The sequence below is a fragment of the Schistocerca nitens genome, chromosome 9 (genome assembly GCF_023898315.1).
Source record: "Schistocerca nitens isolate TAMUIC-IGC-003100 chromosome 9, iqSchNite1.1, whole genome shotgun sequence".
In the NCBI taxonomy this organism is placed as follows: Eukaryota; Metazoa; Arthropoda; class Insecta; order Orthoptera; family Acrididae; genus Schistocerca; species Schistocerca nitens.
The window spans coordinates 271,556,771-271,580,009 of record NC_064622.1 but is presented as its reverse complement, the minus strand read 5'-3'; the positions used below and the strand labels follow the sequence as shown (position 1 = coordinate 271,580,009).

The window sequence follows — 23,239 nt, the reverse complement described above, 5'->3', positions numbered from 1 at the left end:
ATCACCCTTGTAGTTACGTATGTCTGAAACATTGTCTCCACAGTTTTGCACTTGATAAAAGTCTATGGTCATATGACAGAGTACCGAGACCACAACAACACTGAAAACGAGTTTTGCGGAAAACTGAGGCTTAGAACATTTGACATTTCCGCTCCGCTCTCTGCTCACTAGGTACGCCTCAGTAACAGTATTATTTGAACAGCTACATCCAAAGAAAGCAGGTGTTGAGAGATGTGAAAATTACCGAACTATCAGTTTAATAGGTCACAGCTGCAAAATACTAACGCGAATTCTTTACAGAAGAATGGAAAACTGGTAGAAGCCGACCTCGGGGAAGAGCAGTTTGGATTCCGTAGAAATATTGGAACACGTGAAGCAATACTGACCTTACGACTTATCTTAGAAAAAATATTAAGGAAAGGCAAACTTACGATTCTAGCATTTGCAGGCATAGGGAAAGATTTTGACAATGTAGACTGGAATACTCAATTTCAAATTCTAAAAGTAGCAGGTGTAAAATACAGGGAGTGAAAGGCTATTTACAATTTGTACAGAAACCAGATGGCAGTTATAAGAGCCGAGGGGTATGAAAGGGAAGCAGCGGTTGGGAAGGGAGTGAGACAGGGTAATAGCCTCTCTCCGATGTTATTCATTCTGTATATTGAGCAAGCAGTAAAGGAAACAAGAAGAAAAATTTAGCGTAGGTATCAAAATCCATGGAGAAGAAATAAAAACTTTGAGGTTCACCGATGACATTGTAATTCTGTCAGAGACAGCAAAGGGCTTGGAAGAGCAGTTGAATGGAATGGACAGTGCCTTGAAAGGAGGATATAAGATGAACATCAACAAAAGCAAAACGAGGATAATGGAATGTAGTCGAATTAAGTCGGGTGATGCTGAGGGAATTACATTAGGAAATGAGACAATTAAAGTAGTAAAGGAGTTTTGCTATTTCGGGAACGAAATAACTGATGATGGTCGAAGTAGAGAGGATATAAAATGTAGACTGGCAAGGGCATGGAAAGCGTTTCTGAAGAAGAGAAATTTGTTAACATCAAGTATATATTTAAGTGTCAGGAAGTCGTTTCTGAAAGTATTTGTATGGACTGTAGCCATGTATGGAGTGAAACAAGGACGATAAATAGTTTAGACAAGGAGAGAATAGTTGTTGTTGTTGTTGTTGTGGTCTTCAGTCCTGAGACTGGTTTGATGCAGCTCTCCATGCTACTCTATCCTGTGCAAGCTTCTTCATCTCCCAGTACCTACTGCAGCCTACATCCTTCTGAATCTGCTTAGTGTATTCATCTCTTGATTTCCCTCTACGATTTTTACCCTCCACGCTGCCCTCCAATACTAAATTGGTGATCCCTCGATGTCTCAGAACATGTCCTACCAACCGATTCCTTCCTCTAGTCAAGTTGTGCCAGAAGCTCCTCTTCTCCCCAATTCTATTCAATACCTCCTCATTAGTTATGTGATCTACCCATCTAATCTTCAGCATTCTTCTGTAACAGAACATTTCAAAAGCTTGTATTCTCTTTTTGTCTAAACTATTTATCGTCCACGTTTCACTTCCATACATGGCTACACTCCATACAAATACTTTCAGAAACGACTTCCTGACATTTAAATCTATACTAGATGTTAACAAATTTTTCTTCTTCAGAAACGCTTTCCCTGCCATTGCCAGTCTACATTTTATATCCTCTCTACTTCAACCATCATCAGTTACTTTGTTCCCCAAATAGCAAAACTCCTTTACTACTTTAGTTGTCTCATTTCCTAATCTAATTCCCTCAGCATCACCCAACTTAATTCGACTTCATTCCATTATCCTTGTTTTGCTTTAGTTGATGTTCATTTTATACCATAGTTTCAGGACACTGTCCATTCTGTTCAACTGCTCTTCCAAGTCCTTTGCTGTCTCTGACAGAATTACAATGTCATCGGCGAACCTCAAAGTTTTTATTTCTTCTCCATGGATTGTAATAGCTACTCCGAACTTTTCTTTTGTTTCTTTTACTGCTTGCTCAATATACAGATTGAATAACATCGGGGATACGCTACAACCCTGTCTCACTCCCTTCCCAACCACTGCTTCCCTTTCATGCCCCTCGACTCTAATAACTGCCATCTGGTTTCTGTACAAATTGTAAATAGCCTTTCGCTCCCTGTATTTTACCCCTGCCACCTTCAGAATTTGAAAGAGGGTATTCCAATCAACATTGTCAAAAGCTTTCTCTAACTCTACAAATGCTAGGAACGTAGGTTTGCCTTTCGTTAATCTTTCTTCTAAGATAAGTCGTAGGGTCAGTATTGCCTCACGTGTTGCAACATTTCTACGGAATCCAAATTGATCTTCCCCGAGGTCGGCTTCTATCAGTATTTCCATTCGTCTGTAAAGAATTCCCTTTAGTATTTTGCAGCTGTAACTTATTAAACTGATAGTTCGGTAATTTTCACATCTGTCAACACCTGCTTTCTTTGGGATTGGAATTATTATACTCTTCTTGAAGTCTGAGGGTATTTCGCCTGTCTCATCAATCTTGTCCACCAGATGGTAGAGTTTTGTCAAGACTGGCTCTCCCAAGGCTGCCAGTAGTCCTAATGGAATGTTATCTACTCCCGGGGACTTGTTTCGACTCAGGTCCTTCAGAGCTCTGTCAAACTCTTCACGCTGTATCATATCTCCCATTTCATCTTCTTCTACATCTTCTTCCATTTCCATAATATTGTCCTCAAGTACATCGCCCTTGTTTAGACCCTCTGTATACTCCTTCCACCTTTCTGCTTTCCGTTCTTTGCTTAGAACTGGGTTTCCATCAAAGCTCCTGATATTCATGCAAGTGGTTCTCCTTTCTCCGCCGGCCGGGGTGGCCAAGCGGTTAAAGGCGCTACAGTCTGGAACCGCGCGGCCGCTACGGTCGCAGGTTCGAATCCTGCCTCGGGCATGGATGTGTGTGATGTCCTTAGGTTAGTTAGGTTTAAGTAGTTCTAAGTTCTAGGGGACTGATGACCTTAGAAGTTCAGTCCCATAGTGCTCAGAACCATTTGAACCATTTTCTCCTTTCTCCAAAGGTGTCTTTAATTTTCCTGTAGGCAGTATCTATCTCACCCCTAGTGAGATAAGGCTCTACATCCTTACATTTGTCCTCTAGCCATCGCTGCTTAGCCATTTTGCGCTTCCTGTCGATCTCATTTTTGAGACGTTTGTATTCCTTTTTGCCTGCTTCATTTAGAGCATTTTTATATTTTCTCCTTTCATCAATTAAATTCAATATTTCTTCTGTTACCCAAGGGTTTCTACTAGCCCTCGTCTTTTTACCTATTTGATCCTCTGCTGCCTTCACTATTTCATCCCACAAAGCTACTCATTCTTCTTCTACTGTATTTCTTTCCCCCATTCCTGTCAATTGTTCGCTTATGCTCTCCCTGAAACTCTGTACAACCTCTGGTTCTTTCAGTTTGTCCAGGTCCCATCTCCTTAATTTCCCACCTATTTGCAGTTTCCTCCATTTTAATCTACAGTTCATAACCAATATATTGTGGTCAGAGCACACATCTGCCCCTGGAAAGTCTTACAATTTAAAACCTGGTTCCTAAATCACTGTCTTACCTTTATATAATCTATCTGAAATCTGTCAGTATCTCCAGGCTTCTTTCATGAATACAACGTTCTTTTATGATTCTTGAACCAAGTGTTAGCTATGATTAAGTTATGCTCTGCACAAAATTCTACCAGGCGACTTCCTCTTTCATTTATTAGCCCCAATCCATATTGACCTACTATGTTTCCTTCTCTCCCTTTTCCTGCTCTCGCATTCCAGTCACCCATGACTATTAAATTTTCGTCTCCCTTCACTACCTGAATAATTTCTTTTATCTCATCATACATTTCATCAATTTCAAAATCAAGCTTTCGAAATGTGGTGCTACAGAAGGATGCTGAAGATTACATGGGTAGATCACATAACTAATGAAGAGGTATTGAACAGAATTGGTGAGAAGAGGAGTTTGTGGCACAACTTGACTAGAAGAAGGGATCGGTTGGTAGGACATATTCTGAGGCATCAAGGGATCACCAATTTAGAATTGGAGGGCAGCGGGGAGGGTAAAAATCGTAGAGGGAGACCAAGAGATGAATGCACTAAACAGATTCAGAAGGATGTAGGTTGTTATAGGTACTGGGAGATGAAGAAGCTTGCACGGGACAGAGTAGCATGGAGAGCTGCATCAAACCAGTCTCAGGACTGAAGACCACAACAACAACAAGAACATTAAATATCGCCCATTTCTGGTAGGGATGTGACAGACACGGGCATACGTGGGTACTGTAGTGACCTGTAGCACGGTGCGCGTCTCGTCCATCCAGATGTCGGCGCCGGCCGGCTCCTCGAAGGCGGCGTCGAGCTGCAGCTGCCCCAGGGCGCGTATGGCGCCGGGCCCCGCGCCCGTCGCCCCCCACAGCTGGTAGACGAGGCGCGTCGACGTGGGGAAGGACGAGCCGTACGGCGCGCACACCACGTACACCGCGTCCCCGCTGGACGCGTGGCGCGCGCTGCCGTCCGCGCAGCCCGGCCACAGCGAGCCGTTCTCCACCAGCACCTGCAACACGGCCCGCCAACCTGCACCACACCTGTCAGCTACCACCCTGGGGGGAAGTCCCGAGCCTAGAGTTCCCCAACCTGCACTACCGCCCTGGGCGAAGTCCCCAGCCCAGGGTCCCCACCTGGGGACTCCCCAGTCACAAACACAGCATTTGATATAATCCATTATGGAGTCGAGGTAGCAGTTGTCGTTATACTGGTTATCACTGTTAGCATTCAACCGCGATTCTTATACATATTTTAACAACGCGTTTTCAAGAGACAATGCTCTCATCATCAGGTTGTAAAATCTATGTCATGAAGTTAAACGGATTAAAAAGACAAAATACCATCACCGATAGTTGGTAAGTCCATAGAGTAAAACAGAATATACTTTTAATTCTGTTTTACTCTATGGACTTACCAACTATTGGTGATGGTATTTTGTCTTTTTAATCCGTTTAACTTCATGACATAGATTTTACAACCTGATGATGAGAGCATTGTCTCTTGAAACGCGTTGTTAAAATATGTATAAGAATCGCGGTTGAATGCTAACAGTGATAACCAACAAACACAGCATATTGATGGGGTGATGATTGTTTTTATAAGTGATATCTTAGGCTTCCGGAATGATAGGTGGAGAGTGTTGTGTACATAGTTCCGCGTAGTCAGCGCGTACACAACTTTCCCACTAGAGCGCACCCCGCTAAGCACAACAGCGCAGGGGCAGCGCTCGTTCGTCCCCGCACGACGAGATGGCGCTGCCATAGAGACGGACCAAATTCTGCTTCCGCAGATCAGCGTATGAATATGTAACGCAGCCAATGAGATTGCTGCTCACGTAAAACCTTTTCTCCTCGCAGATCACACTCGCGCAGTGATACATGAACGCGCGAGGTATTATAACGAGTGTACAGACCTCCAATTAGTCAGTCTGCATTTGTCTGCACCAGTCTGTACGAGTTCTACATTTCTCTGTACCAGTCTATAGTCAAGTTTCAGTCTGCGCCTAATCAGATTACCATATTCCTGTACATAGCTATGAAGATAAATGTATATACCCTTTTCTCAAGTATCAGAGATATATGTGAGAATAACATCAACGTACCAATACCAAAGAAACTTCAGATTGTCAATTGTAAATAGCATTTATTTTTATGCTTGTTATTATTTTAATAAATGTGTGTGCAAATTAATCAAGTTCTGTTTAAAGTTGGTCACCGTCAATCTGCTACTCTAAGCATGCAAGTGGCATTTCTATCGTCTGACCTAACGGCAGAAGATAAACACGCCACGATAAGACCACGAGACATATTGCTGACACTCTCCTACTTCGTTCGAGCGACAGTTCAAATAATCTGATGGTGTGTGTACTGAATGTCTTACAGTACACACACCACAGACAGTCGGGGTGTTGACCCTTGCCCCGTCTTGGAATCTGTGCTAAACGTTTTATTAATTTCAAAATTCTCATGTGAAAAGTATATACACTGGTTAAAATTTTTTAAGAAAATTTTGTATTGAATGAGAGATGGTCAAATGTAGTATCGATTGTGTGGTAGTATCGCTGCTCGACAGCGATCGCTGGTTCAAGGTCTTATGGGTAATGTGTTAGAGTAACTTTAGAAAGCGAGTTGTATGGAAGCTTCTCAATTCTAAAGACATTGTAAGTAACCTGCTTAGGTTTTTATGTTGGTAACGCCACGTAGCGCTCTGTATGAAAATCAGTGACTGTGCTGTGTGCAGTCTGTGGCTGGTTTGTATTGTTGGAATATATAGTACTGTAGTGTTGGGCAGTTGGATGTGAACAGCGCATAGCGTTGCGCAGTTCGAGGTGAGCCGCCAGCAGTGGTGGATGTGGGGAGAGACATGGCAGAATTTTGAGAGCGGACGATCTGGACGTGTGTTCGCCAGAAAAAGGAAATTTGTAAGACTGGATGTCATGAACTGATACATATATTATGAGTTTTGAACACTACGGTCGCAGGTTCGAATCCTGCCTCGGGCATGGATGTGTGTGATGTCCCTAGGTTCGTTAGGTTTAATTAGTTCTAAGTTCTAGGTGACTGATGACCTCAGAAGTTAAGTCGCATAGTGCTCAGAGCCATTTGAACCATTTGAACTTTTGAACATTATTAAGGTAAATACATTGTTCGTTCTCTATCAAAATCTTTCATTTGCTGACTATGCCTATCAGTAGTTAGTACCTTCCGTAGTTACAATCTTTTATTTGACTGACAGTATTGGCGCTCGCTGTATTGCAGTAGTTCGAGTAACGAAGATTTCTGTGAGGTAAGTAATTCATGAAAGGAATAGGTTATTGTTAGTCAGGGCCATTATTTTGTAGGGATTATTGAAAGTCAGATTACGTTGCGCTAAAAATATTGTGTGTCAGTTTAGTGTTGATCAGAATAAGTAAAGAGAGAAATGTCTGAGCACGTTCGGTTTTGCTCAGCTGTTTGAAAATCAAATAACGTAAGAGGTTTATCAGCACAGTCATTTCATAATTTCCAAAGGGGACGTTTCAACATGTTGAATCTGATGCCTGTTGGATATATACACGCCTGGAAATTGAAATAAGAACACCGTGAATTCATTGTCCCAGGAAGGGGAAACTTTATTGACACATTCCTGGGGTCATATACATCACATGATCACACTGACAGAACCACAGGCACATAGACACAGGCAACAGAGCATGCACAATGTCGGCACTAGTACAGTGTATATCCACCTTTCGCAGCAATGCAGGCTGCTATTCTCCCATGGAGACGATCGTAGAGATGCTGGATGTAGTCTTGTGGAACGGCTTGCCATGCCATTTCCACCTGGCGCCTCAGTTGGACCAGCGTTCGTGCTGGACGTGTAGACCGCGTGAGACGACGCTTCATCCAGTCCCAAACATGCTCAATGGGGGACAGATCCGGAGATCTTGCTGGCCAGGGTAGTTGACTTACACCTTCTAGAGCACGTTGGGTGGCACGGGATACATGCGGACGTGCATTGTCCTGTTGGAACAGCAAGTTCCCTTGCCGGTCTAGGAATGGTAGAACGATGGGTTCGATGACGGTTTGGATGTACCGTGCACTATTCAGTGTCCCCTCGACGATCACCAGTGGTGTACGGCCAGTGTAGGAGATCGCTCCCCACACCATGATGCCGGGTGTTGGCCCTGTGTGCCTCGGTCGTATGCAGTCCTGATTGTGGCGCTCACCTGCACGGCGCCAAACACGCATACGACCATCATTGGCACCAAGGCAGAAGCGACTCTCATCGCTGAAGACGACACGTCTCCATTCGTCCCTCCATTCACGCCTGTCGCGACACCACTGGAGGCGGGCTGCACGATGTTGGGGCGTGAGCGGAAGACGGCCTAACGGTGTGCGGGACCGTAGCCCAGCTTCATGGAGACGGTTGCGAATGGTCCTCGCCGATACCCCAGGAGCAACAGTGTCCCTAATTTGCTGGGAAGTGGCGGTGCGGTCCCCTACGGCACTGCGTAGGATCCTACGGTCTTGGCGTGCATCCGTGCGTCGCTGCGGTCCGGTCCCAGGTCGACGGGCACGTGCACCTTCCGCCGACCACTGGCGACAACATCGATGTACTGTGGAGACCTCACGCCCCACGTGTTGAGCAATTCGGCGGTACGTCCACCCGGCCTCCCGCATGCCCACTATACGCCCTCGCTCAAAGTCCGTCAACTGCACATACGGTTCACGTCCACGCTGTCGCGGCATGCTACCAGTGTTAAAGACTGCGATGGAGCTCCGTATGCCACGGCAAACTGGCTGACACTGACGGCGGCGGTGCACAAATGCTGCGCAGCTAGCGCCATTCGACGGCCAACACCGCGGTTTCTGGTGTGTCCGCTGTGCCGTGCGTGTGATCATTGCTTGTACAGCCCTCTCGCAGTGTCCGGAGCAAGTATGGTGGGTCTGACACACCGGTGTCAATGTGTTCTTTTTTCCATTTCCAGGAGTGTACTTACTAGCTACGGGCAGTGAGTTTTATTTGCAGGATACCATACTGGAAATAATTAAGGTAAAGAAAGTTGTTTTGTTACCAATGCAATGTGTGTATTCATAAGTGATGATTGAGGCAATGTATAGCACTCGCATCCAATGATTTTATAAAGATAATTGTTGATGTATAATCATCACGGTAAATGATAACAGACAAACAGTTGCAGCATAAAGATTTATTGAAACCCTTGACCACGTATCGGTATATCTAAACATACCTTCATCAGAAGCAAAAATACGCTAAAATCACATCCTGCAGTGCAGATGCATAAAACGACCGTGTCAAAGCGCGTCGTCAGTACTTACAATTAAAATATTACCTCTATCTGTACAATATACATGTTTGACACTGTTGTTTTATGCATCTCCACTGCAGGTTGTGATTTTAGTGTATTTTTGCTTCTGATGAAGGTATATTCAGATATACTGAAACCGTGGTCAAGGATTTCAATAAATTTTTTTCCTGCAACTGTTTGGCGGTTATCATTTACCGTGAAGATTTTCTACAGTTGCTGCTTCAGTCATGTTTAAAATTTTGAAAAATGTATAATCAGTTTATTGTGTGTTCATTGTAAGCATTATTAATTTGCAAATAGTCAAATACTCTTTTTAAAGTTAGTACCATATTGTTAATTACCATAAATCCATACCAGTTCCCAGATCCATATCGTATTTGATTAACTATTTTCCTCAAGAAGTTATTGTCTCAGTCATATTCGATTTAATTAAAATGTACGCTAAACAACAGCCTTGCACAATAGCTGTTTGTTACATATATAATCTGAAGTACTAACAGAGAGTGCGAAGAGTGTTAACATTGCGCAGATAAAGGTAATAAATTTTATTATTTCATTGATAGCATTCATTAACCACAAATTGATCAAGTTTTGTTTTATTGGCAGGGCCAAGTTCAAATCAATAGTGTCCCATCAGATTCGGTTTTTATTATATGTACATTCATGTAGCTTTGGTTTGGTTTAAACTTATTGACAGTTAACATTCTCGCAGTTCGAAAAGTTCAGTGGAGGGCAAAGCACGTAAGTGATGAGATAAAATGCACGTTCGCATACCGCTCCCATTCTAAGCGTTGTGTTGCAGGCTACTGCCAGTTACGTTATTTCAATCATATTTTCAAACGTTTCCAGAAGTGGTTGCCTCTCTTATTCTACTCCGCTGCTTTGGTAAACACTACATTATTTATGCATGAAATGTACTCGCAGTTGAGAATATGGTCATTCGAGAGGACGCGGTTAAAACCCGCGTCCGACCATCCTGATTTAAGTTTTCCGTGATTTTCCTAAATAGTTTCAGGTAAATGCCAGGATGGTTCCTTTGAGAGAGCATGGCCGACTTCCTTTCCCCAGCCTTCCCAATTCTATGGGACCGATGACCTCACTGTTTGGTCTCCCCCCCCCCCCCCCCCCCCCCGAATCAACCAACCAACCTGAGAATTTGGACAACCATCATGTGTATAAGGGAATAACGACAATTAAAGTTTGTGCTGAACTGGGTCTCGAACCCGGATTTCCCATTTGTCGTAAGCAGTCGCCTCACCATTACGCTATACGAGCACGCCCCTGACCAGGCCCAAATTTCGAAATGTCCTCAAATACGTGTCCACAACCTGCACTAGTACATCCGCTAAGTACATTCCTGTTCAGGGGAATGATTTCAATTTAAAGTCGCTTGCCCGTTGACAGCAGATAAATAAAATATGCATGCATGGATAAATGTATCGTAACTCGATTGTTTGGTTGTCACGTTTCCTTGGGAGAGCTGTGATTTGGCACTGTTTTGCAATCTTGAGGGATGTGCATCTTTACAGAACATTGCCGAGGTAGAGTAACCAGTCGGTTAGTTGCTTCTTTGTACAGCTACAGAAAAGCAGAGTATAAAAATGGCTTCATTACACTTGCACAACACTCGTCCCCAGATCCCACAACTACAGCCCCTTCGCTTGCGCTTTCAAAAAGGCACTGCGAAAACTGGTAGTGCCTCATAATGGCGTGGACTGTAATGACATGGAATTGACTGGGTCGTCTGGTCCAATTGAGCCAATCATTGACAGGAAATGGTTATGTTCGGCTACTTGGAGACCATTAGCAGCCATTCACGGACTTTATCTTCCCAACAACGATGGAATTTTTATGGGACCACAGTTGTTCGCAATAGGTTTGAAGAACATTGTGGATAATTCGAGCGAATGATTGGCCCACCCAGAAAGCCCGGCATGAATTCCATCGAGCATTTACGGACGTAATCGAGAGGTCAGTTCGTGCACAAAATCCTGGTCCGGCAACATTTTCGCAGCTATGGATGGCTGTAGAGGTATCGTGGTTCAATAGTTGTATAGGAGACTTCCAACGACTTCTAGAGTCCTCGTCACGTCGAGTACCTGTACTACGCCGGGCAAAAGAAAGTCTGTCCCGATATTTGGAAGTATCCACGACTTCTGTTACCTCAGTGTATATGGTATGCAACACTACGCGGCATTCAGCATTAGAGTTATGAGTTCTGTATTACAGTTGCCTTGTCTAACCAACAACGTACCAAAACAAGAAGACGAAAACCATTTTGGGTGAGTCGTAGGTTGTTAATAGCTGGTTCTTACGGCCGATCTGATGGCTGTTTACGAAGGTTTCTACATTCATATTCATGTTAATAATGGAAAAGGATGTACTCCGCACACACGAATATAAAGTACTTCCTTTAAGGTACCCACCTTAAAAAAATTTTGATCGATAACCATAAAACGTTTAAGATACAATAGACTTGATGTATTCCTGTCAAATTTATTTCTTTGGGCATGACATGATCACAGCCTCAATTAATCAGTTATACCAAAAACGGAAATTTCGGAATCTTGTTCCATTCTTGGATAAATTTCTGCGGACGCCCATGGTGATATGACAGCATAGGATCACCAGCATATTCTCAAGGTTACTTTTCACGGCGTGAACGCCTATTTTTTAATAATTAATTAAAATTCACAGGAAAATACAGCAACAACTGTTGAACAAATAAAACGTTGTTGTAAGACGCCACTTGCAAGGAAGTAATCAGTGATAACCTGTAGGGAGCGAAAACTGTCTAGATTTGTATAAAAACCAGACTGCAGTCATAGGAGCAGCAGTTGTGAAGTGAATGACACAGAATTTAAGCATATACCCCACGATATTCAATCTGTAGATTGGTCAAGGAAACAGTAAACGAAACAAAGGAAAAATTTGCATAGGAAATTAAAGTTCATGGAGAAAAAAAAGATATAAGGCTTACCGATGACGCTAATTCTCACAAAAAGGGCAAAGCACTTGGTAGACTGCCGGCCGAGACGGCCGAGCGGTTCTACGCGCTACAGTCTGCAGCAGCGCGACCGCTACGGTCGCAGGTTCTAATCCTGCCTCGGGCATTGATGTGTGTGATGTCCTTAGATTAGTTAGGTTTGAGTAATTCTAAGTTCTAGGGGACTGATGACCTCAGAAGTTAAGTCCCACTGTGCTCCGAGCCATTTGAGCCATTTGAACTTGGAAGACTAATTGATTGGAGTGCGAAACATGCACCGGTTCATATCGATGAGTTTCGAATGCGGGCAGAGACCTCACCACTTGGTCGCTGGGTGACCCTTCTTGCGGCGTCCCGACACGGGTTACGCTAAGAGCCTGCTTAGAAAATTCAACAAAGGAGGCGCTTGCGTGATTTTGTCTTGCTCGATACGCGGCCTGGTGTTGAGGGCGTGAGAGTGCTGAGGCAGTGTGTTACGCTACGGACGGATCGTACACACCCAGTGTTGTTATCTCCATGTGATACGGAGTGTGACAGACTGTGAAGAAGTATGGCGTTCAGTAGTGTTCGTCCCTGATGTGGTGCCATTCAATGCACGGAAAGTATAATTGATTAAACGAGTCTGAGAATAAGTGGTACTCCAAGAAATAAATTTGACAGGAAGTACATCAAGTCTGTTATATCTTAAATGTTTTATGGTTATCCAGTTGTCGGACGGCCCTCAAACTCTTGGTTGCAGGTTACTGAGATAGATTTCCCAGATGAGGAACTAGACATTCATCTATACAACTGGACTGCGTTGAATAATCTGGCGAACTTTCATTCATTAAACCTGTACCAATAGTTTTGATTCGTCGGAGACCATTCTATTGTAATGTGTTCTATCGACATGTTTTATAAGGGGTTTTTCATTTGGTGGGGCCAAGTTGCATTTGGTTAATTTTCCAGAAACTCTTTACATTCAAAGCCATGCACCAGATCTTGTGCGTGATGTTACTTGAATTTTTTTGTGTATGGAAATTGGTAATAATACTCGTGTAGTACGGGTTTCACGGGCAGAGGTGGACGAGAATTTCTTAGCTTGTAATTACTTTCGGCACGGATCTCGTGTTCCATGGTCCAAACACTGGATATATTTCTTTATGTAATGACGTATATGGTACGTGTACAAATTTGTTTTCTTTATTTTGTAGTAAAGTGGTCAATGAGCCCGAGAGATCTTTGTGATGAGTAAAAAACACGCTCATTCGTAAGAAACCGACACTGATCGATTTGTCGAATCAGCGGCGTTACTACAGAGAAGAAGATCACAATTCTGTCATTGTTTTTAATCAATGAAGTTGTATTTTATCCGATTTGTAACTGTTAGAAGTTGACTGAAGATTCCTTGTCTCAATACCGTTAACTGTGACACGTTTAATTGAAATTTGCTTGCAATATTTTTTAACTGGTGTTATAACTTACTTGAAACTTGCCTTTTAAATTTTGCCAAATTTTCGTTGTGACAACCTGATTTTTTTTATTTTTTTGCGAGAACTTTACTTTCTGGGATCCAGTACCTTACTGCTCCCAGCTCTCGCTACATTGATATACATTTTCTGAATGTATAGTTTCTTGGCAAGAGACTATAAGGTGAACGTCCAGCAAAATAAAACGTGGATAATGGTGTTTATGGAATTAGGGAATTAGCTTAGTTAGGACTTAAGTCACTAAAAGCAGTAGTTAAGTTTCCGTATTTGGACAGACAATACCCAACTTTTTTCGAAGTAAAGATATACAATGCAGACTGGTAAAACTAAGAAAAGTCTACCTGATAACAAAAATTTGGTACCATAAAGGAAAGATTTAAGTACTGGGGAGTAATTTCTGAAGCTTGTAGCTTGTAGCTTTACATGGAACTGAAATGTGCATGGTAAGCAGTACAGACAAGCGTAGGATAGAAGCTTCTGATGTGTGGTGCTACAGATGAACGCTGGTGATTAGCTGGGAAGGTCAAGTAACTAATGCACGGACAGGTACTTATGCAGCTGGAGGGAAAACGTGGTACAACTAGACTAAAACATGGGATTAGTTGACAGTACACGTCCTGAGCGACCAAGAAGTCGTCAGTTTTGTAATGGAGGGAAGTACAAGGTGACCAAAATTACAGTGAGCAGATTAAAGTGGACATCGGGTGTGCAGAGATGAAAAGGTATGCACAGAACTGCATCAAACAAGCCTTTGGGCTGAAGACAACAACGACAAATGGTCATCAGGAATCATTTGATATTCATTGTGGACTTCATCGGCCTGTATTAGTACACACCCACTCTTCTCATTCATGTCTTTTGGTGAGATCTACTGACCTCCTCTTATATCGCTGCTTTTCTTCATCTCTCTTATTTCATCAATCAATTTTCTTGGTCACTTTCGCTTCCATTCTCCTGACTGCATATCATTCCCACATCCTCTGCATCTCCAGTAGACTCATAATTACATATTCCTCTTCATCATGTTTCCTGATCCACTGTTTTGTGTCCCTGTCTTTGCTAATAGACCCCAAGACGCATTTAACCATTGCGCGTTAAGTAATCCGTACGTTTTAGATTGAAAATATATTGCCTTTAAGCCAAAATTGGTGTCAGGTCTGAAAAGCTTGTAAGGGCGTTGCAGGATAGATTGTGATGAGAAATAATTGTCAAGGAAAAAATGCAATACGCTGCTCCATTTCCGAGTTAATTAGCGTTGAAGTCAACCAATTAGGCAGTTGCTCTCGTAAATTCAAGCTGCTCGTCAGATACGACATCACCAAACGTGTTCTTTGTCTGGTTTGCTAAAACCGAACAAGAGAGCGATACAAAAGTGGTAGTGAGGATCCAACCCAAGCCAAAGGCTGAGCAGTCCGTTGCAGTATTTGTTTCTGGCGGTTGACCATGCAACGGCTGAATACTTTACATCAACGCTAATTAACCTGCAAACGGCGTAAAGTATCGATTTATTTTCTTAATAATTATTTCTGAGAACAGCCCAGCCTGCAACATCCTTACAAGCTTTCAGACTTTTTCCGATCACCAGTGTAGTGACTGTGAACATTGCATTTCAGATGTTTAGAAATCTTATTTAATTGAATTTTCTTTCGGTGCTTGTCGGGACATTGTTACAACATTAAATGGGGAGTGCTTTCTGACGTTTTGCAATACAATATTTACTTTGTCACGAGCCGGCCGCTGTGGCACAGCGGTTGTAGGCGCTTAAGTCCGGAACCGTGTTGTTGCTCCGGTCGCGGGTTCGAATCCTGCCTCGGGCATGGATGTGTGTGATGTCCTTAGGTTAGTTAGGTTCAAGTAGTTCTAAGTCTAGGGGAATGATGACTTCAGATGTTAAGTCCCATAGTGCTTAGAGCCATTTGAACCACTTGAATCTGTGCGTAAGGAACATCGTGCTGGAATCACGTTTCGAATTCGAAGAGTCCGTCCACACATGGAGCACCCTCTCCTTCAGCATGACAACGTCAGTCCAAACACGAGCGCTGCCACATCTGCAGCATTCAGAAGCCTTGAGCTCACTATGGTCGATCATCCTCCATACAGTTGCCACTTGGCACTGTCCGCTTTCCATCTATTTCCAAAACTTAAAAAAATCTTTCGATGACTTCACTTCGATAGAGATAAAGCGCTGCAAAGAGAGGTGAGGTTGTGGCCCCGTCGATAAAGTCAGATATTCTACAGTGATAGTATCAACAAACTGGCCTCTCGTTGCAGAAGGTTGCCAGGGTGACTATGTTCAGAAATAAGCATGTAGACGTAAAGAATAAAGATTTACAATGTTATTAACGTCTGTTTTATTTTAAAAGCTTTAATAATTTTCACATAAATATGCGGAGGTGTTACTATTCAGCATACTCTAGTTCAAATGGTTCAAATAGCTCTAAGCACTATGAACTTAGCATCTGAGGTCATCAGTTCCCTGGACTTAGAACTACGCAAAACTAACTAACCTAAGGACATCACACACATTCCTGCCCGAGGCAGGATTCGAATCTGCGACCGTAGCAGCCACGTGTCTCCGGACTGAAGCGCCTAGAACCGTTAGTCCACAGCGGCCGGCCACACTCTAGTGTTTATCTTCATAAAGGTAAGGTAACGTACTTCATTAATTATCAAGACAACTTTCAACGCCTTTCCAGTACTCATACAAGTGTACTTACTGATTAAGTAGACGATCAGTGCAACGTTCTACTCCACTAACGAATTTATTATTAGAGCCACTTGAGGTACTTATTATAAAAAATAGTAAATAATACGAGTTCCGTGTAAAATCTGGCTTTCCCACATCTTCAGTCGATTAGTGTGATGGACGTATAAAGTTATGCAGACAGATTTTCTGTTTGATTATAGCCGGCCGCGGTGGTCTCGCGGTTCTAGGCGCTCAGTCCGGAACCGCGCGACTGCTACGTTCGCAGGTTCGAATCCTGCCTCGGGCATGGATGTGTGTGATGTCCTTAGGTTAGTTAGGTTTAAGTAGTTCTAAGTTCTAGGGGACTGATGACCACAGATGTTAAGTCCCATAGTGCTCAGAGCCATTTGAACCTTTTTTTTTTTTGTTTGATTATACAAGGCTACAATAGCCTAAAAATTATGGTTTTCATCTCAGTGTGCTGTACATTTACATGTTTTTGAGGAGTTGGTTATTACCTCTTAAATGGAAAATATGTTTAAGATTTTTTTAATTTATTCCTCTTCCACAAGGATCATTTTACTTACCGTTAGTGGAAAGAAAAACAGCATAGCTCCATTTCTTTCTTTTTCCGTAAATTTTATTACGTTGTTAAGTGAATTTAAAACAGCTAGTAGATCGAGGAATTTGAGGTACTGGAATCTTTTTATTCCAGACCCAGTAACATCAATTGACTATTATTCAGCGACCTACCAGCTGTTTTAAATCCTTTCAATAATTTTATTGAAAATGGCTGCACGCCTGTACAACGACTTTCAATCACATTTAAAAATCAACCAGTGTTATGTATTCCTCTTGTATGATATGCTGTCCATCCTTGTGAAACTCCACATTTTGAATCTATGGAACAAAACGTATAAGGAAGTAAAGCTCTCATCAACTCTAGGGTTGGTTTGAACATGATCGCATTGCGCTAAACGTGGACCTATAGGAGATGATATGCCACTGCTTTCCTCTGACCTTTGAACTGACTTACCCAGTTCGCTATAGAGGGACCTACAGTTTAATACACACTCCAAAAGACAGAGCAACTCACACATTCTTCACTTTAAGGAATATTACCAGATATGAAAGGTGTGATAAGTGTCAGAACCGAGATCTCTAGAACACTTTGCCACTTAGCCACTGAGATTAAATACACTACTGGCTATTAAAATTGTTACATCACGAAGATGACGTGCTATAGACGAGAAATTTAACCGACAGGAAGAAGATGCTGTTATATGCATATGATTAGCTTTCCAAAGCATTCACACAAGGTTGGTGCCGGTGACGACACCTACAACGTGCTGACATGAGGAAAGTTTCTCATACACAAACAGCAGTTGACCGGCGTTGCCTGGTGAAACGTTGTTGTGATGCCTCGTGTAAGGAGGAGAAATGCGTACCATCACGTATCCGACTTTGATAAATGTCGGATTGTAGCCTATCGCGATTGCGGTTTATCGTATCGCGACTTTGCTGCTCGCGTTGGCCGAGATCCAATGACTGTTAGCAAAATATGGAATCGGTGGGTTCAGGAGGGTAATACGGAACGCCGTGCTGGATCCCAACGGCCTCGTATCACTAGCAGTCGAGATGACAGGCATCTTATCCGCATGGCTGTAACGGATCGTGCAACCACGTCTCGATCCCTGATTCAACAGATGGGGACGTTTGCAAGACAACAACCATCTGCACGAACAGTTTGACGATGTTTACAGGAGCATGGACTATCAGCTCGGAGACCGTGGCTGTGGTTACCCTTGACGCTGAATCACAGACAGGAGCGCCTGCGATGGTGTACTCATGAATCCAGGTTCTGTTTACAGCATCATGATGGTCGCATCCGTGTTTGGTGACATCGCGGTGAAGGCACATTGGAAGCGTGTATTCGTCATCGCCGTACTGGCGTATCACCCGGCGTGATGGTATGGGGTACCATTGGTTAAACGCCTCGGTCACTTCTTGTTCGCATTGACGGCACTTAGAACAGTGGACGTTACATTTCAGATGTGTTACGACCCGTGGCTCTACCCTTCATTCGATCCCTGCGAAACCCTACATTTCAGCAGGATAATGTACGACCGCATGTTGCAGGTCCTGTACAGACTTTTGTGGATACAGAAAATGTTAGATTGCTGCGCTGGCCAGCACATTCTTCAGATCCCTCACCAACTGAAAACGTCTGGCCAGTGGTGGCCGAGCAACTGGCTCGTCACAATACGGCAGTCACTACTCTTGATGAACTGTGGTATCGTGTTGAAGCTAGATGGGCAGCTGTACCTGTAGACCCCATCCACGCTCTATTTGACTCAATGCCCAGGCGTATTAAGGCTGTTATTACGGCCAGAGGTGGTTGTTTTGGGTACTGATTCCTCAGGATCTATGCACCCAAATTGCGTGAAAATGTAATCACATGTCAGTTCTAGTATAATATATTTGTCCAATGAATACCCGTTTATGATCTGCATTTCTTCTTGGTGTAGCAATTTTAATGGCCAGTAGTGTAATATAACCCAATCGACTGTGTAGATTAGCTGTAATCTAGACGTAGCAGAGTCAGTGAATGGTGGCACGCACCTGGTGCTGCGTCCAGTGTGAAGTCCTGAGGTCGAACTGCCAGAGGCGCAGCGGCGAGCCGCGCAGGTCCAGGGCTGCCAACAGCTCGCGGCGGGTGTCGCACCACGCGATGGGCTGCGCGCCGGGCGCCCCGGAGCGCTCCTGGCTGTCGAAGTCCGGGCAGAAGGCCTGCTGCTGCTGCTGCGGCTGCGGGGGCCGCGGCAGAGGGGCGGGAGCCGCCTCGGGGCGCTGGTGGTGCGCGCACGGCGGGGGCTCGTCCTCGTCAGAGAACTCGCAGTCCGCGGGTGTGGTGGCAGCCGTGCTCTGCCGCGTAGGGGTGGCCGCGCTGGAAGATGTCGCCGTGGTAGCGCCTCTGGACACGCTGCTGGGCCTGCAACGCCAACACCTCACTGTGTGTACGGAGAAACATCTAACCATCTTAAACAGTGTTTTCCATTTCGAGTACCCATTACACGATGCGCGTAAACCACACACCTATCCTCCAGAGTTCCAAGCGCCCATATCTGTGACTACAGACTGGTTCACGCAGACCCATTACACAATCCACGAGTGATATAGCCGGCGCACATGCGCAGTAGACGGTAACAACGAGCAAAACGCAAATAGGACTGTCTGATCTCTTGTAAAGTAGTTCGTTCTACCGCGCGAAACACAAGGGGGACCGTGTGACCTATTGCAAAGTCATTCGTTCAAATTATTTATGTGTGCGCAAGGCTCCTATTTAATAAGAAATTGCTTTTTATCAGTATTTAATAAGTAATTGTTGTTCTCTTATGTAGTTTACTACTGTTCTGAACTACAGACTCGACAGTTAGTTTTATATTACGATACTTGGTTACACAGGTATATGTATATCTAAATTTACATTTATACAGCATTTAGCAATAGGGGGCCCCACCTATTTTTGGAGCTATTGCCGTGGCAGTAAATCTTCGGATTAGGGGAGAACGATGATGAAAACGAAAAGTCAGACGTTGTTGAGTTCGACCCTGGCTGAAAAGAAGGGACGAAGGCAGGGGATTATATTGACTATTTAAGAAAGAACTGAGGCCCAAAGATCCGCAAGAATTTCGGAACTTCATGCGGATGGACATGGCTTGTTTCGAGAAGCTGCTGTCCGTGATACAAGATGGGATTAGTGTGACACAGTCATGAGGGAGGTTGTCTCATATTCTCGAAAGTAAGAATTAATAAACGTTTTGTGATCATACGACCCTAGACCACGAAGAAAATACCAGTAAATGCCTTGTTGTGATGCAGGCTTTTACGAGTCAGGCTTTTAGCCATAGAATTTGTTGCGGATATATGCACTCTAATTTTCAACACTTAGAAGGAACATTATTTAAAGGTGCACTTGTGTTACTTCTCCGAGTTATCATTGCCAGTTTCTCTTTTCTGGCATGCTGAAATAAAGCAAGAGATGCAATTAAATCAATCATGAACTTAGGTAAGCAAAGGTATTACATTACAAATAGAAAATCATAGTGTAACATTATATGCATATTACTCACAAACGATTGCCGACTGGCAAAAACGTTTTTTTTTTTTTTTTTTAACACCTGCTTACGGAAAATCCCCAACACGAAAATCTGAAATTATCCACTAGCCACCTAACAATAAGCAAATAACAAGCAGAAACCACTGCAGTAGCCCCTTGTGCGCATGCGCGAATTATCTCTGCCCAGTGGGCATGCGCAGATTGGCGGCAGTTCAGTACTGCTCTGTATTCTGGCGCGTGCTTAACGTGTCTGCTAATTTTCATAGTTTCACCCGTTCTGCGACTATATGGCTGTCGCCTAAGAGTGGTACCGATCACAGTCGATCGTCGTGTAATACCCCCTTTAGCAGGAAGTCAATGGTCAAAGGCGTGCAGGGGAGGGCAAACAGCTGATGTGTGGTAGCGAGGCTGCTGGCCAGTAGTGTATAAAACTGTACCGAACCGTCTGAGAATACACAGGAATAGCGCGTCCAAAATGCCGTAGCCGCTAGATTCACAGTCGGCTGGAGAAGTGTGCGGCAGTGGCAGTGGTGGGGGGTCGCTAAGAGCGATGTAGGAGAATTGCCGAGTGCTGGAGGGGAAAGCCGTTTAAATTGTAGAGTACGCTCACGTTTCTTCTCTAAACATTATTTAGAGCCCCTCCGCACCAACACTTGCATGCTGACCATTCACGCCCGCATCTCGTGGTCGTGCGGTAGCGTTCTCGCTTCCCACGCCCGGGTTCCTGGGTTTGATTCCCGGCTGGGTGTTGTGTGATGTCCTTAGGTTAGTTAGGTTTAAGTAGTTCTAAGTTCTAGGGGACTGATGACCATAGATGTTAAGTCCCATAGTGCTCAGAGCCATTTGAACCATTTTTTTGACCATTCACCAAGATCTACTGTCACCTCTGCTTTAGTTAGCGTCTAAAAAGACTCCCGCCGAAAATGCAGCGATTTATTTTCACCTGACTTGTTAACCATTTGTAACTTTCAGAGGAGTGTCATGAGTGGCTACTTTTGAGTAAAACCTACACATTTCTGTGGTTTCCAAGTCAAAATTAGCTTCTTTTGCCAAAACACAACGGACTTTACACTGTCCCACCTCACTAACATATCGTACAGACGCAATTGCTAGAGGATTCTGAAACCATGGTTTATTATGTGAGCAAATGAGGAAAAGTAAGGTCAGTAGTTTATGAAAAAGCACATCCTCTGTATAAAATAAACTTGTAATGCTTTTAATTATGTTGTTCCAAAACCCATAGCATTTCACATTTCGCCAGGTATCGATGGCCCTTAAAAATTACATTCTTTCACCGAAAAAGTCCGTAGTTATTGGAATAACACGGTAGATAATGAAGTTTTACATAATAACAATATGGTAAAATACACTCCTCTTTGTGTGTTATGAATTACCAAAACGTCATTTCGACATCTGAAACCGCTTACGAAATATGAAGAATGTTATGGATATTTCACTCTGGCTTTACCGTTGGCGCTGCACGGCCGCTAATGAGTGCGTTCTATCAGGTTAGTTTTCTCGAGATTTGTAACAGATAGATACCTCTACTCAAGTCTAAAGAAAAATTCAATATGTTTGCTAAATTTCATACGCAACATTATACTATGTAATATGCACCAAACGCATAATTATAGCGACCTCTATTTTTCATTCCACACTTTTCTGAATTGCGCGCACTGTCTTTATGTTCGCGGAAATATCACAATTACTATGACCATTAACGAAATGATGGGCACAACCTTATGAACCTGACGTATAATACTATAATTAAAGCAAAAATGAAACTTTTTACCAAATAGTTTCTGTAACATCGTTCGAGAAAGATTGCAGAGGTGACAGTAGATCTCGATGAATGGTCACCATACAAGTGTTGGTGCGGAGGGGCTCTAATTAATGTTTAGAGAAGAAACGTGAGCGTTCTCTACAATTTAAACGGCTTTCCCCTCCAGCACTCGGCAATTCCCCTACAGCGCTCTTAGCGACCCCCCACCACTGCCACTGCCCCACACTTCTCCAGCCGACTGTGAATCTAGCGGCTACAGCATTTTGGACGCGCTATACCTGTGTATTCTCAGACGGTTCGGTACAGTTGTATACACTACTGCCCAGCAGCCTCACTACCACGATTCCGCCATCGGTGACCGGCCGAAAGGCGGGAAAACACTTATCGGCCTCCCCTTCCAAACTAACGAATGAATCCAACCTGCGATTTGGACGAAAACTGGTCACTGCGAATCGGCCACCGTTTCCTGCGCAGGATATACTGGTGGCCATTTGGCTCGCCTACAATACATGTAATAGGACTGCTTGGCGGGTAGCCTACACTAGGTGCGCCTGCCTGAGAGCGAGCTGAAGTGCACTGAAGAGCACCCGCTGATGACATGGCAGCATTACAAAAGCCTAATGCAGACTCAACATATACAAGATATCATGAACCATCATATAGGAATGGCAGAGCCAACTGTGGTAGTGGTGTCCGCGCATCACCCCAGAGGTTCTGCAAATCATCGACGCCGTTTATTTGAGAGGTGAATTAGAATAGAAAGGTCGAAAATACTGCTGTCAGCACCTCATCTAGCTCATCAGACAAGATGTTAGTCATTAGAAATTTTCAGTTCACAACATTGTTGACACCCAACGTGGAGCGATCTCATTAGTAATTTACATGTTGTGTAATATCACAAAGAATTCTTTAAATTCACTACATTTTTGGCTTCCAGCGTGAGGCGATCTCATTGGTACTTTTCATGTTACATAATGTCACGAACAATTTCTCGATTCACTACAACAGCGATCCTGGAAAATAAATTGGTTTCAAAAGAAGAATACAGTACAAAGCAATCGATTTCATGCAAGTCAAGGCTTTCTGCCGCCAGTGAACGCAGGTCCATCTCGACTGCTTTGTGAACATTGCGAAGTGGACTGCATGCAATGGACATTTGTAGTAGAGTACCTTGCAAAAGGGCATTATTCACGACGGCACCTAAATATGCAGGTTTCAAACGGCCGAAGATTACAGAAATTGTTCATTATGTGGCTGGAGGCAGGTAGTGTGGTCCGACGAGTCGCTG

General features: G+C 43.6%; 1 protein-coding gene across 1 annotated transcript in view; it reads right to left on the bottom strand.

The window, feature by feature from the left end:
* Positions 1–23,239, bottom strand: part of LOC126204177 (uncharacterized) — a 388,056-nt gene that overhangs the window by 49,105 nt on the left and 315,712 nt on the right. Inside the window, exons 7-8 of the mRNA XM_049938582.1 lie at positions 18,671–19,040; positions 4,325–4,605 (exon numbers count right to left, since the gene is read on the bottom strand). Coding sequence (XP_049794539.1) covers positions 4,325–4,605; positions 18,671–19,040 — 651 coding nt within the window. The remainder of the gene's footprint in view (positions 1–4,324; positions 4,606–18,670; positions 19,041–23,239) is intronic.